General features: G+C 49.0%; 1 protein-coding gene across 10 annotated transcripts in view; it reads right to left on the bottom strand.

The window, feature by feature from the left end:
* LOC135513781 (calcium/calmodulin-dependent protein kinase type II subunit beta-like) overlaps nucleotides 1-19,468 on the bottom strand; it is a 138,621-nt gene that overhangs the window by 41,550 nt on the left and 77,603 nt on the right. For 6 of the 10 annotated variants that reach the window (XM_064936698.1, XM_064936700.1, XM_064936702.1 and 3 more), the window contains 5 exons: nucleotides 16,957-17,079; nucleotides 16,317-16,400; nucleotides 16,163-16,205; nucleotides 13,499-13,594; nucleotides 1,875-1,912 (listed from right to left, as the gene is read on the bottom strand). In XM_064936698.1, coding sequence (XP_064792770.1) covers nucleotides 1,875-1,912; nucleotides 13,499-13,594; nucleotides 16,163-16,205; nucleotides 16,317-16,400; nucleotides 16,957-17,079 — 384 coding nt within the window. The remainder of the gene's footprint in view (nucleotides 1-1,874; nucleotides 1,913-13,498; nucleotides 13,595-16,162; nucleotides 16,206-16,316; nucleotides 16,401-16,956; nucleotides 17,080-19,468) is intronic. The other 4 variants (XM_064936701.1, XM_064936708.1, XM_064936704.1 and 1 more) reach the window with 1 other exon arrangement.

Genomic DNA, 19,468 nt, shown 5'->3' with positions numbered 1-19,468 from the left:
TGAGAAAGAGGGAGGAGGAGTGTGTCAGGGGCCTGTTGCTAGGCGATTATGAGTGTGGCGTGGAGAGGAGCAGGGGGACGTGTGTGTGTGTGTGTGTGTGTGTGTGTGACTGAGAGTCTATTTCTGTCTGGTGTGTTTCCAGGGTTCAGACTCATGTCTATTCCTGGAACTGTAGTCACAATTCCCACTGAATAAACAGACCAGAAAGCAGCTAGCATAAAGCTCACACACACACACACACACACTATTTTATGATGATTGCAAATTGAATCAACACACTCTCCCATGCATCAGACAACACACACTGAGATAAAGATGTTCACAAATCACTGAGAAAGAGACACTTTTAATTACAGAGAAACAAACTAAGCAAAAGCAGAGGGACAGAAAAAGGGGGGAGAGGGAAAGAGGGGTGAGAAAAAGAGGGGGAGGGGAGGGAGAGAAAGCAGGGGGGAGAGGGAAAGAGGGGTCGAGAGAAAGAGGGGGAGGGGAGGGTGAGAAAGCAGGGGGAGAGGGAAAGAGGGGCGAGAGAAAGAGGGGGAGGGGAGGGAGAGAAAGCAGGGGGGGGGGAGAGGGGGGAAAGGGGGCGAGAGAAAGAGGGGGAGGGGAGGGGAGAGAAAGCAGGGGGGGAGAGGGAAAGAGGGGCAAGAGAAAGAGGGGGGGGGGGACGGAGAGAAAGCAGGGGGGAGAGGGAAAGAGGGGGGCAAGAGAAAGAGGTGGAGGGGAGGGTGAGAAAGCAGGGGGGAGAGGGAAAGAGGGGTGAGAGAAAGAGGGGGAGGGGAGGGAGAGAAAGCAGGGGGGGGAGAGGGAAAGAGGGGCAAGAGAAAGAGGGGGGGAGGGGAGGGGTGAGAAAGCAGGGGGAGAGGGAAAGAGGGGTGAGAGAAAGAGGGGGATGGGAGGGAGAGAAAGCAGGGGGGGAGAGGGAAAGAGGGGTCGAGAGAAAGAGGGGGAGGGGAGGGTGAGAAAGCAGGGGGGGAGAGGGAGAGGGAAAGAGGGGCGAGAGAAAGAGGGGGAGGGGAGGGAGAGAAAGCAGGGGGGGAGAGGGAGAGAGAAAGTGGGGGTGGGGAAAAAGCAGGGGGTGGGGGGGAGAGAGAATGAGACACAACAAGAGAGAGAATAGAGGCGAGGAGACAGGAACAGGGTCTTAACCCTGATAACTGATCTAAGAGAGAGTGTTCATTTTATATTGTTTATTTCACTTTTGTTTATTATCTACTTCACTTGCTTTGGAAATGTTAACATACATTTCCCATGACAATAAAGCTCTTTGAATTGAAATTGAGAGAGAGAGAGAGGGAGAGAGGAGAGAGAGAGCAGAGAGAGAGAGAGAGAGGAGATGGAGAGAGAGGGAGCAGAGAGAGAGAGAGAGGAAGAGAGGAGAGAGAGCACACAGAGAGAGAGGAGATGGAGAGAGAAAGAGGGAGAGGAGACGGAGAGAGGAGAGAGAAAGAGAGGAGATGGCGAGAGAGGAGAGCGAGAGCAGAGAGAACGAGAGAGAGGAGAGAGAAAAAGAGGAGATGGAGAGAGAGGAGAGCGAGAGCAGAGAGAGCGAGAGAGAGGAGAGAGAAAGAGAGGAGATGGAGAGAGAGGAGAGCGAGAGCAGAGAGAGTGAGAGAGAGAAAGGTAGCAGAGACTGAGAAAGATCAGTACTGCATATAGACATAATGACATTTGAAATGTCTCTTTTCCTCTGAAAGTTTTGTGAGTGTAATGTTTACTGTTCATTTTGTTTATTGTTTATTTCACTTCTGTTGATTATCTATTTCACTTGCTTTGGCAATGTTAACATATGTTTCCCATGGTAATAAAGCTCTTTGAAATGGAATTGAATTGAGAGACAGAGAAGAAAAAGAGAGAGGGGGGGGGGGTCTTACCTTGACATCTGCCTTCTTGTTGAGCAAACTCTTGGCTGCTGCAATAGGAAACAACAGCAGAGACACACAGGTCAGAGATTCAGAGATCAGGAGATCAGAGAGATCACAAAGGTGTATCAGTATCAACCTGTAGTCCCGTAGGATTCCAAGTTGAAGATGGGTAGAAAAAGAATTCAACAGGGTAGGGGACCAGACAGTCTTAACAAGAGGTAGTAAACGCTGATATCTTTAGACAGGTGATCAACGACTGGTCCACCAGACCCTGATAATCACAACAATCCTCTGAGATCTTCTGGAGATTTAGAGAGGAGAGGAGGTTTGTTCATACTAAAGACAGTGGTCTGTTTAGCACAATAACCATAATCCTCAGCAATAGGGGAAATATTCCACAGACAACAGTCCATATCCATGGTGTCACAAGGAACACACAGAACTGTTCCTGGGTTAAAACGATCCCATTCGGCGTGGCACAGGAGGCCCAGCGAGAGTTGACGTGGGTCGCCGCGAGCAACAGAACCTCATTAAGAGGAACTGGTTAATCAGTTAACGAGGCAGAGATAGAAAACGAATTTGGGGCTTAATACTGGAGCCTGTCCCCTCGGTCCCCTTCAGGGCTAGAGCCTGAAATGGTGCTTCTACAGAGACACACACACCGTCCCAATCTCTCTCCTCTATAACACCGTCCCAGTCTCTCTCCTCTATAGCACCGTCCCAGTCTCTCTCCTCTATAGCACCGTCCCAGTCTCTCTACTCTATAACACCGTCCCAGTCTCTCTCCTCTATAACACCGTCCCAGTCTCTCTCCTCTGTAGCACCGTCCCAGTCTCTCTACTCTATAGCACCGTCCCAGTCTCTCTCCTCTATAGCACCGTCCCAGTCTCTCTACTCTATAGCACTGTCCCTGTCTCTCTCCTCTATAACACCGTCCCCGTCTCTCTCCTCTATAACACCGTCCCAGTCTCTCTCCTCTATAACACCGTCCCAGTCTCTCTCCTCTATAACACCGTCCCAGTCTCTCTCCTCTATAACACCGTCCCAGTCTCTCTCCTCTACAACACCGTCCCAGTCTCTCTCCTCTATAACACCGTCCCAGTCTCTCTCCTCTATAACACCGTCCCAGTCTCTCTCCTCTATAACACCGTCCCAGTCTCTCTCCTCTATAGCACCGTCCCAGTCTCTCTCCTCTATAACAACGTCCCAGTCTCTCTCCTCTATAACACCGTCCCAGTCTCTCTCCTCTGTAGCACCGTCCCAGTCTCTCTCCTCTATAACACCGTCCCAGTCTCTCTCCTCTATAACACCGTCCCAGTCTCTCTCCTCTACAACACCGTCCCAGTCTCTGTCCTCTATAACACCGTCCCAGTCTCTCTCTCTATAACACCGTCCCATAACACCGTCCCAGTCTCTCTCCTCTATAACACCGTCCCAGTCTCTCCTCTATAACACCGTCCCAGTCTCCGTCCTCTATAACACCGTCCCAGTCTCTCTCCTCTATAACACCGTCCCAGTCTCTCTCCTCTATAACACCGTCCCAGTCTCTCTCCTCTATAACACCGTCCCAGTCTCTCTCCTCTATAACACCGTCCCAGTCTCTCTCCTCTATAACACCGTCCCAGTCTCTCTCCTCTATAACACCGTCCCAGTCTCTCTCCTCTATAGCACCGTCCCAGTCTCTCTCTGTAGCACCGTCCCAGTCTCTCTCCTCTATAGCACCGTCCCAGTCTCTCTACTCTATAACACCGTCCCAGTCTCTCTCCTCTGTAGCACCGTCCCAGTCTCTCTCCTCTATAACACCGTCCCAGTCTCTCTCCTCTATAGCACCGTCCCAGTCTCTCTCCTCTATAACACCGTCCCAGTCTCTCTCCTCTGTAGCACCGTCCCAGTCTCTCTCCTCTATAACACCGTCCCAGTCTCTCTCTGTAGCACCGTCCCAGTCTCTCTCTGTAGCACCGTCCCAGTCTCTCTCCTCTATAACACCGTCCCAGTCTCTCTCCTCTATAGCACCGTCCCAGTCTCTCTCCTCTATAACACCGTCCCAGTCTCTCTCCTCTATAACACCGTCCCAGTCTCTCTCCTCTATAACACGTCCCAGTCTCTCTCCTCCACCGTCCCAATCTCTCTCCTCTATAGCACCGTCCCAGTCTCTCTCCTCTATAACACCGTCCCAGTCTCTCTCCTCTATAACACCGTCCCAGTCTCTCTCCTCTAAAACACTCTATAACACCGTCCCAGTCTCTCTCCTCTATAGCACCGTCCCAGTCTCTCTCCTCTATAACACCGTCCCAGTCTCTCTCCTCTATAACACCGTCCCAGTCAGTCTCTCTCCTCTATAGCACCGTCCCAGTCCCAGTCTCTCCTCTATAGCACCGTCCCAGTCTCTCTCCTCTATAACACCGTCCCAGTCTCTCTCCTCTATAACACCGTCCCAGTCTCTCTCCTCTATAGCACCGTCCCAGTCTCTCTCCTCTATAACACCGTCCCAGTCTCTCTCCTCTATAACACCGTCCCAGTCTCTCTCCTCTATAACACCGTCCCAGTCTCTCTCCTCTATAGCACCGTCCCAGTCTCTCTCCTCTATAGCACCGTCCCAGTCTCTCTCCTCTATAGCACCGTCCCAGTCTCTCTCCTCTATAACACCGTCCCAGTCTCTCTCCTCTATAACACCGTCCCAGTCTCTCTCCTCTATAACACCGTCCCAGTCTATAGCACCTCCCAGTCTATAACACCGTCCCAGTCTCTCTCTCCTCTATAACACCGTCCCAGTCTCTCTCCTCTATAACACCGTCCCAGTCTCTCTCCTCTATAACACCGTCCCAGTCTCTCTCCTCTATAACACCGTCCCAGTCTCTCTCCTCTATAACACCGTCCCAGTCTCTCTCCTCTATAACACCGTCCCAGTCTCTCTCCTCTATAACACCGTCCCAGTCTCTCTCCTCTATAACACCGTCCCAGTCTCTCTCCTCTATAACACCGTCCCAGTCCCCAGTCTCTCTCCTCTATAACACCGTCCCAGTCCCAGTCTCTCCTCTATAACACCGTCCCAGTCTCTCTCCTCTATCTCTCCTCTATAGCACCGTCCCAGTCTCTCTCCTCTATAACACCGTCCCAGTCTCTCTCCTCTACAACACCGTCCCAGTCTCTCTCCTCTATAACACCGTCCCAGTCTCTCTCTGTAGCACCGTCCCAGTCTCCTCTATAACACCGTCCCAGTCTCTCTCCTCTATAACACCGTCCCAGTCTCTCTCCTCTAAAACACCGTCCCAGTCTCTCTCCTCTATAACACCGTCCCAGTCTCTCTCCTCTGTAGCACCGTCCCAGTCTCTCTCCTCTATAACACCGTCCCAGTCTCTCTCTGTAGCACCGTCCCAGTCTCTCTCTGTAGCACCGTCCCAGTCTCTCTCCTCCCAGTCCCAGTCTCTCCTCTATAGCACCGTCCCAGTCTCTCTCCTCTATAACACCGTCCCAGTCTCTCTCCTCTATAACACCGTCCCAGTCTCTCTCCTCCTATAGCACCGTCCCAGTCTCTCTCCTCTATAACACCGTCCCAGTCTCTCTCCTCTATAACACCGTCCCAGTCTCTCTCCTCTATAACACCGTCCCAGTCTCTCTCCTCTCGTCCTCTATAACACCGTCCCAGTCTCTCTCCTCTATAACACCGTCCCAGTCTCTCTCCTCTATAACACCGTCCCAGTCTCTCTCCTCTATAACACCGTCCCAGTCTCTCTCCTCTATAACACCGTCCCAGTCTCTCTCCTCTATAACACCGTCCCAGTCTCTCTCCTCTATAACACCGTCCCAGTCTCTCTCCTCTATAGCACCGTCCCAGTCTCTCTCCTCTATAACACCGTCCCAGTCTCTCTCCTCTACAACACCGTCCCAGTCTCTCTCCTCTATAACACCGTCCCAGTCTCTCTCTGTAGCACCGTCCCAGTCTCTCTCCTCTATAACACCGTCCCAGTCTCTCTCCTCTATAACACCGTCCCAGTCTCTCTCCTCTATAGCACCGTCCCAGTCTCTCTCCTCTATAACACCGTCCCAGTCTCTCTCCTCTATAACACCGTCCCAGTCTCTCTCCTCTATAGCACCGTCCCAGTCTCTCTCCTCTATAACACCGTCCCAGTCTCTCTCCTCTATAACACCGTCCCAGTCTCTCTCCTCTATAGCACCGTCCCAGTCTCTCTCCTCTATAACACCGTCCCAGTCTCTCTCCTCTATAACACCGTCCCAGTCTCTCTCCTCTATAACACCGTCCCAGTCTCTCTCCTCTATAACACCGTCCCAGTCTCTCTCCTCTATAACACCGTCCCAGTCTCTCTCCCTCTATAAGCACCGTCCCAGTCTCTCTCCCTCTACAACACCATCCCAGTCTCTCTCCTCTATAGAACCATCCCAGTCTCTCTCCTCTATAGAACCGTCCCAGTCTCTCTCCTCTATAGCACCGTCCCAGTCTCTCTCTGTAGCACCGTCCCAGTCTCTCTCCTCTATAGAACCGTCCCAGTCTCTCTCCTCTATAGCACCGTCCCAGTCTCTCTCCGTAGCACCGTCCCAGTCTCTCTCCTCTATAACACCGTCCCAGTCTCTCTCCTCTATAACACCGTCCCAGTCTCTCTCTGTAGCACCGTCCCAGTCTCTCTCCTCTATAACACCGTCCCAGTCTCTCTCTGTAGCACCGTCCCAGTCTCTCTCCTCTAAAACACCGTCCCAGTCTCTCTCCTCTATAACACCGTCCCAGTCTCTCTCTCTATAACACCGTCCCAGTCCGTCCCAGTCTCTCTCCTCTATAACACCGTCCCAGTCTCTCTCCTCTATAACACCGTCCCAGTCTCTCTCCTCTATAACACCCTCCCAGTCTCTCTCCTCTATAACACCGTCCCAGTCTCTCTCCTCTATAGCACCGTCCCAGTCTCTCTCCTCTATAACACCGTCCCAGTCTCTCTCCTCTATAACACCGTCCCAGTCTCTCTCCTCTAAAACACCGTCCCAGTCTCTCTCCTCTATAACACCGTCCCAGTCTCTCTCCTCTATAACACCGTCCCAGTCTCTCTCCTCTATAACACCGTCCCAGTCTCTCTCCTCTATAACACCGTCCCAGTCTCTCTCCTCTATAGCACCGTCCCAGTCTCTCTCCTCTGTAGCTCTGTTTCTCTCTGTGGCTCTCCCTCTGTAGCTCTCTCTCTGTAGCTCTCTCTCTCTCTGTGTGGCTCTCTCTCTCACTGTAGCTCTCTCTCTGTAGCTCTCTCTCTCTCTCTATCTATATAGCTCTCTCTCTCAACTCTCTAGTTTGCTTTGTAGCTCTCTCTATATAGCTCTCTCTCTGTGTATCTCTCTCTCTATAGCTATCTCTTTCTCTATCTATATAGCTCTCTGTCTGTATAATGCTCTCTTTAACTTTCTAGTTCACTCTCTAGCTCTCTCTCTGTAGCTCTCTCTCTGTAGCTCTCTCTGTTTGTAGCTCTCTCTCTCTAGCTCTCTCTGTGTAGCTGTCTTTGCAGCTCTCTTTGTTGCTCTCTCGTTCTGTAGCTTTGTCTCTCTCTGTAGCTCTCTCTCTCTCTGTGTGTAGCTCTCTCACTGTAGCTCTCTCTCTCTTCCTCTCTCTCTATCTATATAGCTCTCGTTCTGTATAGCTCTCTCTCGCTAACTCTCTAGTTCGCTCTGTAGCTCTCTCTCTCTTTGTAGCTCTCTCTCTCTCTGTGTTGCTCTCTCTCTCTGTAGCTCTCTCTCTGTAGCTCTCTCTGTGTGTAGCTCTCTCTCTCTAGCTCTCTCTGTGTAGCTGTCTTTGCAGCTCTCCTTGTTGCTCTCTCGTTCTGTAGCTTTGTCTCTCTCTGTAGCTCTCTCTCTCTCTGTGTGTAGCTCTCTCTTTGTAGCTCTCTCACTGTAGCTCTCTCTCTCTCTCTCTCCTCTCTCTCTATCTATATAGCTCTCATTCTGTATAGCTCTCTCTCGCTAACTCTCTAGTTCGCTCTGTAGCTCTCTCTCTCTGTGGCTCCCTCTCTGTAGCTCTCTCTCTCTTTAGTTCTCTCTCTGTAGCTCTCTCTTGGTAGCTCTTTCTGTCTCTGTAGCTCTCTCTCTCTCTGTGTAGCTCTTTCTCTCTCTGTGGCTCTCTCTCTGTAGCTCTTTCTGTCTCTGTAGCTCTCTCTCTATATATAGCTCTGTCGCTCTCTGTCGCTCTCTCTCTCTCTCTCTCTCTCTGTGGCTCTATGTGGCTCTCTCTCTGTAGCTCTCTCTGTAGCTCTCTATCTGTATAGCTCTCTGTCTGTAAAGCTCTCTCTTTAACTTTCTAGTTCGCTCTGTAGCTCTCTCTCTCTCTGTAGCTCTCTCTCTCTGTATCTCTCTCTGTAGTTCTCTCTCTGTAGCTCTCTCTGTTTCTCACTCTCTCTCTGTAGCTCTCTCTCTGTAGCTCTCTCTGTGTGTAGCTCTCTCTCTCTTTCTCTCTCTCTCTGTAGCCCTCTCTCTCCCTCTGTAGCTCTCTCTCCCCTCTATGTACTCTCACTCTATCTTGCACACAAAGTCTGCAGTGTTTTTTAAAGGATTGACATTAGAAACTAATTTCTGGAGGAACCCCTCTCCCACAGGGGAAGCGAGCCCCTCTCCCACAGGGGCCTGTTCAAAGTGTGTTTGAAGGAGAGAGAGGAGATGATACAGAGACGAGACAGAAGAGCCCTTACTTTAGAAGTCAAAACATTGCAGTGTGTGTGTGGAGAGAGAGAGAGAGAGAGAGAGAGAGAGAGAGAGGGAGGGGAGAGAGAGAGAGAGAGAGGGAGGGGGAGAGAGATAGAGAGAGAGAGGAGAGAGAGGAGAGAGGAGAGAGAGAGAGAGAGGGAGAGAGAGAGAGAGAGAGAGAGAGAGAGAGAGAGAGAGAGAGAGAGAGAGAGAGAGAGGGAGAGGGGGAGGAGAGAGAGAGAGAGAGAGGGAGGGGGGAGAGAGGAGAGAGGAGGGAGGGGAGAGAGAGAGAGAGGGAGGGGAGAGAGAGAGAGAGAGAGAGAGAGAGAGAGAGAGGGAGGGAGGGGAGAGAGAGAGAAAGAGAGAGGGAGGGGAGGGGATAATGCAACACTCACAGTTTCCCTTTCCTCTGCTTTTCCCTCTCCTTCCTATACAGCATTCCATTCCTCCTCTACGTCTGCCTCAATTGATATAGAGTCTAATTTCTACAAGGCTAACTACATGTGCAAATTCATCAGTTTGCTAGGTATGCCTGGCAGCACAATAAAGACCAGTTCTGTGACTTAAAGAACACTGGTGGTGAGGGTTTGTGTGGAGTTTTCCTCCACTGCCTCCACCTGCTGTGTTAACACTAGGGGGTGAATTGGGTCATTAACTGTGTCAAGTGCATTCTCACATCTTGTTTGAAGACTCCGATAAAACTTGTATTGTTTTTCAGAGCCTTCTATCTGAATAAATACAAGCTCAGACAGCTCAGATAGACTCCAGAACAGTCTGTGGTCTGAGCTGAAGTGTTTTCATACATCACTCGTTGCAGTTACATTCACTCTCAGGTAGATGATCTCAGGATGACAAAAACATGCCAGAACACCTGAGTCGAGTTTCATTGTGGCATTTAGTCCACGACCCCAACCTGTAAACCCAAAGGTCAAATATTATGTTGTTTATTTAACCCTGTAGAGGAAGCAAGCAGGCTCCTTACCTTGACACACATAACAGTAAGCAAGACGGAAGGAAGGAAGGAGAAGAGGAAGAGATTAAAATAAAGAGAAAGAGAAAGAGTCAAACTGGTAAAAACTTCTTACGGCTACGGGTATTTTCACGTCTGGATGAAAAGTGTCCCCAAAGTAAACTGCCTGCTACTCAGGCCTAGAAGCAGGATATGTATATTATAAGTAGATTTGGATAGAAAACACGCTGAAGTTTCTGAAACTGTTTGAATGATGTCTGTGAGTAAACCATAACTTATTTGGCAGGCGAAACCCCGAGGACAAAACATCCAGGGGGAAAAAATGTTGAGGTCACTCTCTTTTCAATGGGTTGCTTGCAGTTCCTATCGCTTCCACTAGATGTCAACAGTCTTTAGAAATTGGTTGATGTTTTTCCTTTGAGAAATGAAGAAGTAGCCCTATTCAGAATGAGGGTCGAGTGAAGTGTACTGTTTGATAGAGGCGCGTGACCTGAAAAGCTCGCTCCACTTTGTTTTCCTCCGGTATTGAACACAGTTTATCCCGCCTTAAATTTTATCAATTATTTACGTTAAAAAAATACTTAAAGTTGTATTAGGAAAGTTGTTTGAAATGTTTGGACAAAGATTACAGGTAACTTATGAGATATTTTGTAGTCATGTTGGTGAGTTGGAACCGGTGTTTTTCTGGATCAAACGCTCCAAATAAATGGACATTTTGGATATATAACGACGGAATGAATTCGAACAAAAGGACCATTTGTGATGTTTATGGGACATATTGGAGTGCCAATAGAAGAAGCTCGTCAAAGGTAAGGCATGAATTATATCTTTACTTCTGAGTTTCGTGTCAAGCTTGGCGGGTTGAATTATGATCGTCTGTCTTTGTTTGATTGGTTGCTGTCCTCAGATAATAGCATGGTTTTCTTTCGCCATAAAGCCTTTTTGAAATCTCACACGTTGGCTGGATTAACAACAAGTGTAGCTTTAATTTGGTGTATTGCATGTGTGATTTCATGAAAGTATAATATTTATAGTAATTTAATTTGCCATTTCACCGGATGTTGTCAAATCGATCCCGCTAACGGGAATTGATCCCTAAGAAGTTCTAATAGCCATTACGAGTCACTCACTAATATCCCTGTAAATAACAACCTTACAGGAGGACAAGGAAAGGATGGAGGCTTCACATCAAGACAGCTGGAGGATGGAGACTTCACATGAAGACAGCTGGATGATGGAGACTTCACATGAAGACAGCTGGATGATGGAGACTTCACATGAAGACAGCTGGATGATGGAGACTTCACATGAAGACAGCTGGAGGATGGAGACTTCACATGAAGACAGCTGGATGATGGAGACTTCACATGAAGACAGCTGGAGGATGGAGACTTCACATGAAGACAGCTGGAGGATGGAGACTTCACATGAAGACAGCTGGAGGATGGAGACTTCACATGAAGACAGTTGGAGGATGGAGACTTCACATGAAGACAGCTGGAGGATGTACTCTGAGGAAGGTTTTAGGCCTAGTACCCAAACAAGTTCGTTTTTCATAATAAGAAGAAACATTTCAGTGAACTTGTATTTCCCTCCAAAGAGGCTGAATGAATTGTGGATTCTGTGTCTAGTCTAGGATAGTAGATCTAATCTAGAGAGACAGGCAGGCCCGTATGAAGTATCAATATTTGATCAGGGTCTTAAGAGGGGAAGAGAAGACGACTGGAGTCCCACAGCACCGCTACAAACCAACCCAGGCCTGACGGTACCAGCTCTATCCTTACACTAGACTTCTATGCCATTCTTATGAATTGTGGTGGACTCGAAGACAACTATATAAGCAAACTATTGACTATCTCTTTTTATACCAATTTAAACATGACATCTAAAATGTCATTACAGGTAGTTGATTGTAGTTCCCAATTATTTCACTTTCACAGTTGAATCCCCAACCTAGAATCTTCTACAGTGTTAACCATGCATCATACACACCCCCCCCCCCCGTTAGAGCGCATGCACCAGTCCAGTGCGCCATGCAGCATTCACCGACACCCAGTGGGCCGTTCCATCCTTGCAATGACAGGGAGAACTTTTCCCGTGTCATTCTGCAACAGAGAAAAATAGAGAAAAGAGGAGATGAGGGGAACAAGGGAGGAAACTAGAGCTGTTAGAAAAGAGGGAGATGAGGGGAACAAGGGAGGAAACTAGAGCTGTTAGAAAAGAGGGAGATGAGGGTGGAATTGAAGTGGTGTGGAATGGTGGGCTAATAGAGTTACAGGAGGTCATAAAGAGAAAGAGACCAGAGAGAAGAGAGAGACCAGAGAGACCAGATAGAACAGAGAGAAGAGAGACCAGAGAGAAGAGAGACCAGAGAGAACAGAGAGAAAAGAGACCAGAGAGAAGAGAGACCAGAGAGAACAGAGAGAAGAGAGACCAGAGAGAACAGAGAGAAGAGAGAACGGAGAGAACAGAGACCAGAGAGGAGAGAACAGAGAGAACAGGGACCAGAGAGGAGAGAACAGAGAGAACAGAGACCAGAGAGACCAGAGAGAAGAGAGAAGAGAGACCAGAGAGAAAGAGAACAGAGAAGAGAGACCAGAGAGAAAGAGAACAGAGAGAATAGAGAACAGATGAACAGAGAAAAGAGAGACCAGAGAGAACAGAGAGACCAGAGAGAACAGAGAGAAAGAGACCAGAGAGAACAGAGAGAAAGAGAACAGAGGGAAGAGAGACCAGAGAGAAGAGAGACCAGGGAGAACAGAGAGAAGAGAACCCAGAGATAACAGAGAGAAGAGAGACTAGAGATAACAGAGAGAAGAGAGTCCAGAGAGAAGAGAGAACAGAGAGAACAGAGAGAACAGAGACCAGAGAGAACAGAGAGTAGTGAGACCAGAGAGAAGAGAGAGAAGAGAGAGAAGAGAGACCAGAGACCAGAGAGACCAGAGAGAACAGAGACCAGCGAGAAGAGAGAACAGAGAGAAGAGAGAACAGAGACCAGCGAGAAGAGAGAACAGAGAGAAGAAAGACCAGAGAGAACAGAGAGAAGAGAGACCAGAGAGAACGGAGAGAAGAGAGACCAGAGAGAATAGAGAGAAGAGAGACCAGCAAGAAGAGAGAACAGAGAGAAGAGAGAACAGAGAGAACAGAGAGAAGAGAGACCAGAGAGAACAGAGAGACCAGAGAGAAAGAGACCAGAAAGAAGAGAGACCAGAGAAAACAGAGAGAACAGAGAGAAGAGACAACAGAGAACAGAGAGAAAGAGAACAGAGAGAAGAGAGACCAGAGAGAACAGAGAGAAAGAGAATAGAGAGTAAGAGAACAGAGAGAAGAGAGACCAGAGAGAACAGAGAGAAGAGAGACCAGAGAGAACAGAGAACAGAGACCAGCGAGAAGAGAGAACAGAGAGACCAGAGAGAAGAGAGAAAACAGAGACCAGAGAGAAGAGAGAACAGAGAGAAGAGAGAACAGAGAGAAGAGAGACCAGAGAGAAGAGAGAACAGAGAGAAGAGAGACCAGAGAGAACAGAGAGAAGAGAGAAGAGAGAGAACAGAGAGAATAGAGAGAAGAGAGAGAACAGAGACCAGAGACCAGAGAGAAGAGAGAACAGAGAGAAGAGAGACCAGAGAGAAGAGAGAACAGAGAGAGAAATAAGACAAAGACAAGGTTTAGTTGGGTCAGCCATGCTCCACTGTGCTGTTCTGCGCTGTGAAGGAACTGAGAGATGGAGAGCAGTAAAAGGAGGAGGAGCAGGTGACAGGAACCACAGCCGCCCAATCAGAGTGGAGAGAGGGAGGCCAGGTGGCCAATGCGGTGTGGCGATGGAATAGCGCTGGGTCAATGAGCGATGGAGGTGGCATGCTCGGCGCATTCATGCTAGGTGGAGGGAGGGAGAGAGGGAGAGATGGAGGAGAGAGGAAGGGAGGATAGGGAGGAGAGGTAGAGGTGAGAAATAGGGAGGAGGGAGGGGGGTGCCATCCCAGGTGTGCCAGTCTACCTTGTTCCACCAGCCCACCGGTGGTGCCCGCTGCTGCGGCTGCTGCTGCTGCTGCTGCACTGACACTGATTGGAGCAGTGGCGGAACGAGCGCCCACTGTTAGTGTCCCACATACCCACAGTAACCAGAGAAAGAGGGGGGGGGGTTGGAATAGTAGAGAGAAGGGCAGAGGAGAGATGGGAGGTTGGGGAGATAGAGACAAGGAGGAAGAGGAGAGATGGGAGGTTGGGGAGAGAGAGAAGGGCAGAGGAGAGATGGGAGGTTGGGGAGATAGAGAGAAGGAGGAAGAGGAGAGATGGAGGTTGGAGAGATAGAGGGAAGGAGGAAGAGGAGAGATGGGAGGTTGGGGAGATAGAGAGAAGGGCAGAGGAGAGATGGGAGGTTGGGGAGATAGAGACAAGGAGGAAGAGGAGAGATGGGAGGTTGGGGAGAGAGAGAAGGGCAGAGGAGAGATGGGAGGTTGGGGAGATAGAGAGAAGGAGGAAGAGGAGAGATGGAGGTTGGGGAGATAGAGGGAAGGAGGTAGAGGAGAGATGGAGGTTGGGAAGATAGAGGGAAGGAGGAAGAGGAGAGATGGGAGGTTGGGGAGATAGAGAGAAGGGCAGAGGAGAGATGGGAGGTTGGAGAGATAGAGAGAAGGAGGAAGAGGAGAGATGGAGTTTGGGGGATAGAGGGAAGGAGGAAGAGGGCAGAGAAGAATGGAAGAGAAGGAAACAGATATGGCTCATTAGTCCAAAAGAGACAATTAATAACACACAGAGAAACACACAGAGAAACACAATCCAACACAATATCACAAAGAACATTACACGTTCTACAAATGAAGGTTCTGTTCTTCCACACACATCCTGATTGACCCAATACCCAACTGGAACAGTTCATGAGGGTTAGAGCCATATCTGTTAACCTCTCTTCCTTTATTTTCTGCCCTCTACCTCCTTCTCTCTACCCCCCAACCTCTGTCTCTCCTCTACCTCCTTCTCTCTATCCCCCAACCTCTGTCTCTCCTCTTCCTTCTTCTCTCTATCCCCCAACCTCTGTCTCTCCTCTACCCCCTTCTCTCTTCCCCCCAACCTCCATCTCTCCTCTACCTCCTTCTCTCTATCCCCCAACCTCCATCTCTCCTCTACCTCCTTATCTCTATCCCCTAACCTCCATCTCTCCTCTTCCTCCTTCTCTCTATCCCCCAACCTCTGTCTCTCCTCTACCTCCTTCTCTCTATCCCCCAACCTCCATCTCTCCTCTTCCTCCTTCTCTCTATCCCCCAACCTCTGTCTCTCCTCTACCTCCTTCCCTCTATCCCCCAACCTCCATTTCTCCTCTACCTCCTTCCCTCTATCCCCCAACCTCCGTCTCTCCTCTACCTCCTTCTCTCTATCCCCCAACCTCCATCTCTCCTCTACCTCCTTCCCTCTATCTCCCCAACCTCCGTCTCGACTCTCATCTCTCTTTCTCAATTTCACATCCTACTCCCTCGCTCTTCTGCCACTATCTCCCCCTCTCTCGCTTGTCTGCTTTTCACACACATCTCCCTCTCTCATCCCTTCCTCTCATCCATCGTTCTCCTGTCTGGCTCTTCCTATCTAATCCATCACTCTCTCTTCCCTTGCGCTCTCATCCATCTCTCTGTCTCTCTCTCCCTCTCCTATCTCTTGGTCTCTCTCGGTCTCTCTCTTTCTCTCTCTCTCTCTCTCATCCATCTCTGTCTCTCTCTCTCCCTCTCCTATCTCTTGGTCTCTCTCGGTCTCTCTCTTTCTCTCTCTCTCTCTCTCATCCATCTCTCTGTCTCTCTCTCCCTCTCCTATCTCTTGGTCTCTCTCGGTCTCTCTCTTTCTCTCTCGCTCTCTCTCATCCATCTCTGTCTCTCTCTCCCCCTCTCCTATCTCTTGGTCTCTCTCGGTCTCTCTCTTTCTCTCTCTCTCTCTCTCTCATCCATCTCTCTGTCTCTCTCTCTCCCTCTCCTATCTCTTGGTCTCTCTCGGTCTCTCTCTTTCTCTCTCGCTCTCTCTCATCCATCTCTGTCTCTCTCTCCCCCTCTCCTATCTCTTGGTCTCTCTCGGTCTTTCTCTCTCTCTCTCTCTCATCCATCTCTGTCTCTCTCTCTCCCTCTCCTATCTCTTGGTCTCTCTCGGTCTCTCTCTTTCTCTCTCTCTCATCCCTCTCTTTTCAGTGACTCATCCCTGGATGACCTCCCTCTAATATGGTCTCCTGTTCCTGAGGAGATGAGGGTGTTGGAGTGGTGACACGGCAGACCGGTGTGTGTGTGGACACAGCCGGCAGTGTTTTGCTTTATTTGAGTAGTTGTTCACCTCAGATCATTTGATAATTTGCAGTTACGAACAGAGTGACTCATGTTGACTGAAGCACCAACCACCCAGACTGGTAGACACACACACAAACACGACCTGCGGAGACAAGCACTGCTGCTTGTATAACATAGAACAAGAGATGCATAGGTTTCTGGAGACATTGTTCACATCTTCTACCAGACTCAACTTGTCATCAAAATCACAAGTATCCACCATCCAGACAGCTCTTATCACCGGAGGAAGCAGGCCTCGACACCGATGTGATGTCAGTCTGGTGTTTAAGGTGCGAGGCTGTGTAAGAACGTTAAGCGAGAGACTCTGGGTGTAACTGTAGGTGTGGGAAGGAAACACCTACCAGAGAAGTTCCGGGAAACTAGCATAGCAGTGAGAACGGCACCCTGAGAGAGGAGACGAAAAGAGAAGAAGAGAGGAGAGGAGGTCAGCCCTGACAAACAGACACAGAATCCCCTGACAGACAGACAGACAGACAGACAGACAGACAGACAGACCTTGAGTTTCCTCCGGGCGTTGAACTTCTTCAGGCACTCCACTGTCTCCTGTCTGTGCATCATGGACGCCACTGTAGAACGTTGCTGAGAGAGAGAGAGAGAGAGAGAGAGACAGAGAGAGAGAGAGAGGTAGACAGACAGAGAGAGAGAGACCTTGAGTTTCCTCCGGAGAGAGAAGAGACTCCACTGTCTCCTGTCTGTGATCAGAGCCACTGTAGACGTTGCTAGAGAGAGAGAGAGAGAGAGAGAGAGAGAGAGTGAGAGAGAGAGAGAGGTAGAGAGAGAGGTAGAGAGAGAGAGAGAGAGAGAGAGAGAGAGAGAGAGAGAGAGAGAGAGAGAGAGAGAGAGAGAGAGAGAGAGAGAGAGAGAGAGAGAGAGAGGAAAAAGTCATGTCACAGTTTGAGGAAACTAGTTGGAAAGCTCTCTGTGATCACTGAGGATGTTATCTCTGTCAGGTGCATTTTAGTAGAGTTGTTTGTAGACGTTTGTCTGGTTGCATGCGTGTGTATCCACCTGTCTCTATCTGACGTGTGTGTGTGTGTGTGTGTGTGTGTGTGTGTGTGTGTGTGTGTGTGTGTGTGTGTGTGTGTGTGTGTGTGTGTGTGTGTGTGTGTGTGTGTGTGTGTGTGTGTGTACTTACGCAGACCCATGGGTGTTTGAGGGCCTCCTGGGCGGTGATCCTCTTGGCAGGGTTGATGGTCAACATCTGGTTAATCAGGTTCTTAGCCTCTGGAGTGACTGTGTCCCACTCTGGAGAGGGAAACTACACACACACACACACACACACACACACACACATACATACCACACACATACATACATACCACACACACACATACATACCACACACACACATACCACACACACTCCGGGTTGAGCAGGTTCTAGGCTTCAGGATTGTGTACTTGTCTATGTGGTTCTCTATCATTGGGAAGTATTTCAGTAGTAATCAATACATTTCTATCAGCAACGTTCCATCTGAACAGGTCCCAGGTGAGCGGAATCTCTGGCCGATCAGTTACAATGAATGATCAATAAACTAAGTACCAGGGAAACAGGAATGCCAGCTGAAGCCTTGAAGCTCAACAGTCTTGGTAAATAACCTGGCTCCTCCACAGAAACCTGTGTTCATAAACGTGGTGTAAAAGTTGAAAATCTGTTACTATGACACCCTCTTTACCGAGATAAAGGGTTCTATTTTCGGCTGCCGTTAATTTTTTTTATATATTTTTTATTTTACCTTTATTTTACCAGGCAAGTCAGTTAAGAACAAATTCTTATTTTCAATGACGGCCTGGGAACAGTGGGTTAACTGCCAGTTCAGGGGCAGAAAGACAGATTTGTACCTTGTCAGCTCAGGGATTTGAACTTGCAACCTTTCAGTTACTAGTCCAACGCTCTAACCACTAGGCTACCCAGCCTAGCGCTCTGCTATTTTCCGACTGTTGCGATTTGTGATTTACCTGTCTTATATCAGATTGTGCTCTGAAGGAAGGGTGGAAATATTTGAAGTGTGAAACGTAGAATGTAATCCGTAATCAAAGTGCTAATTTCAGGCATCTATAAGACCAACTAACAGCTGGTTTTAGCAGTTAGGTGGTTGGTTATGGCATGAATTCTGACAGTGGAAACACAGCCTATCCAGCCGTGATGGACACTGCCCATATGTGCATGGAACAAGAGTCGTGTGGTTTTGGTGACTGTATACTTCGTATTTAGAAACAAAATATTGTTTTATTAAAAAAAACAAGCATAGCCTCCTCTCCTCTCAATGAAGGCTATTTTCTTTTTGCAATCAAGTAGGCTGGTGAGACCGTCGATAAAAGGTTTGGCTGGTGAGACCGTCGTTAAAAGGTTTGGCTCGTGAGACCGTCGATAAAAGGTTTGGCTCGTGAGACCACTGGGAAATAAATCTTAATCACCAACGCTTTAAGATCAAGTTTGAGAGGAGAAAAACTCTGAGCTGACATTCTCTTTTTACACAATATACAAAAGTATGTGGACACCACTTCAAATAAGTGGATTCGGCTATTTCAACGACACCCGTTGATGACAGGTGTATAAAATCGTGCACACAACCATGCAATTTCCATAGAAACATTATAATGGCCCGTACTGAAGAGCTCAGGGACTTTCAACGTGACACTGTCAGAGCATGGCACTTTTCCAACAAGTCCGATCGCAAAATGTCTGCCCTGCTGGAGCAGGTCAACATTAAGTGTTGTTATTGTGAAGTGGAAAGGAGCCCCAACAGCTCTGCCCCGAAGCGGGAGGCCACACAAGCTCACAGTACAGGACCGCCGAGTGCTGAAGTGCAACGACAGCACAATAACTGTTTGTCAGGAACTTGATGAAACGGGTTTCCACGGCCGTGACGGCCACGCACAAGCCTAAGATCACCATGCACAATGCCAAATATTGTCTTGAGTGGTGTAAAGACTCTGGAGCAGTGAACGTGCTTCACCATCTGGCAGTCCGACAGACGAATCTGGGTTTGGCGGGTGTCAGGAGAACTGTACCTGCCCCAAAGCAGTGCCCACTGTAAAGTTTGGTGGATGAGGAATACTGGTGTGGGGCTGTTTTTCATGGTTCGGGCCCCTTAGTTCCCCCCTTAGTTCCCCCCTTAGTTCCCCCCTTAGTTCCCCCCTTAGTTTTCCAGTGATGGGAAATCTTAACGACAGAGCATACAGTGACATTCTAGACAATTCTGTGCTTCCAACTTTGTGGAATCAGTTGGGGAAGGCCCTTTCCTGTTTCAGCATGACAATGCCTCCGTAAATAAAGCGAGGTCCATATGGAAATGGTTTGTCGAGATCGTGTGGAAGGACTTGACTGGCCTGCACAGAGCCCTGACCTCAACCCCATCGAACACCTTTGGGATGAATTGGAACGGTGACTGCGAGCCAGACCTAATCGCCCAACATCAGTGCCTGACCTCACTAATGCTCTTGTGGCTGAATGGAACCAGGACCGCGCAGCAATGTTTCACCATCTAGTGGAAAGCCTTCCCAGAAGAGTGGAGGCTGTTATGGCAGCAGAGGGGGGACCAACTCCATATTAATGCCCATGATTTTGGAATGAGATGAGCAGGCGTCAACATACTCTTTGGCCATCTATTGTATTTCCAAAATGTTTAACATTGCTACTCATGC

This window comes from Oncorhynchus masou, chromosome 25 (assembly GCF_036934945.1).
Source record: "Oncorhynchus masou masou isolate Uvic2021 chromosome 25, UVic_Omas_1.1, whole genome shotgun sequence".
In the NCBI taxonomy this organism is placed as follows: Eukaryota; Metazoa; Chordata; class Actinopteri; order Salmoniformes; family Salmonidae; genus Oncorhynchus; species Oncorhynchus masou.
The sequence above is the reverse complement of the archived record's forward strand: the minus strand, read 5'-3'. Positions and strand labels throughout refer to the sequence as shown.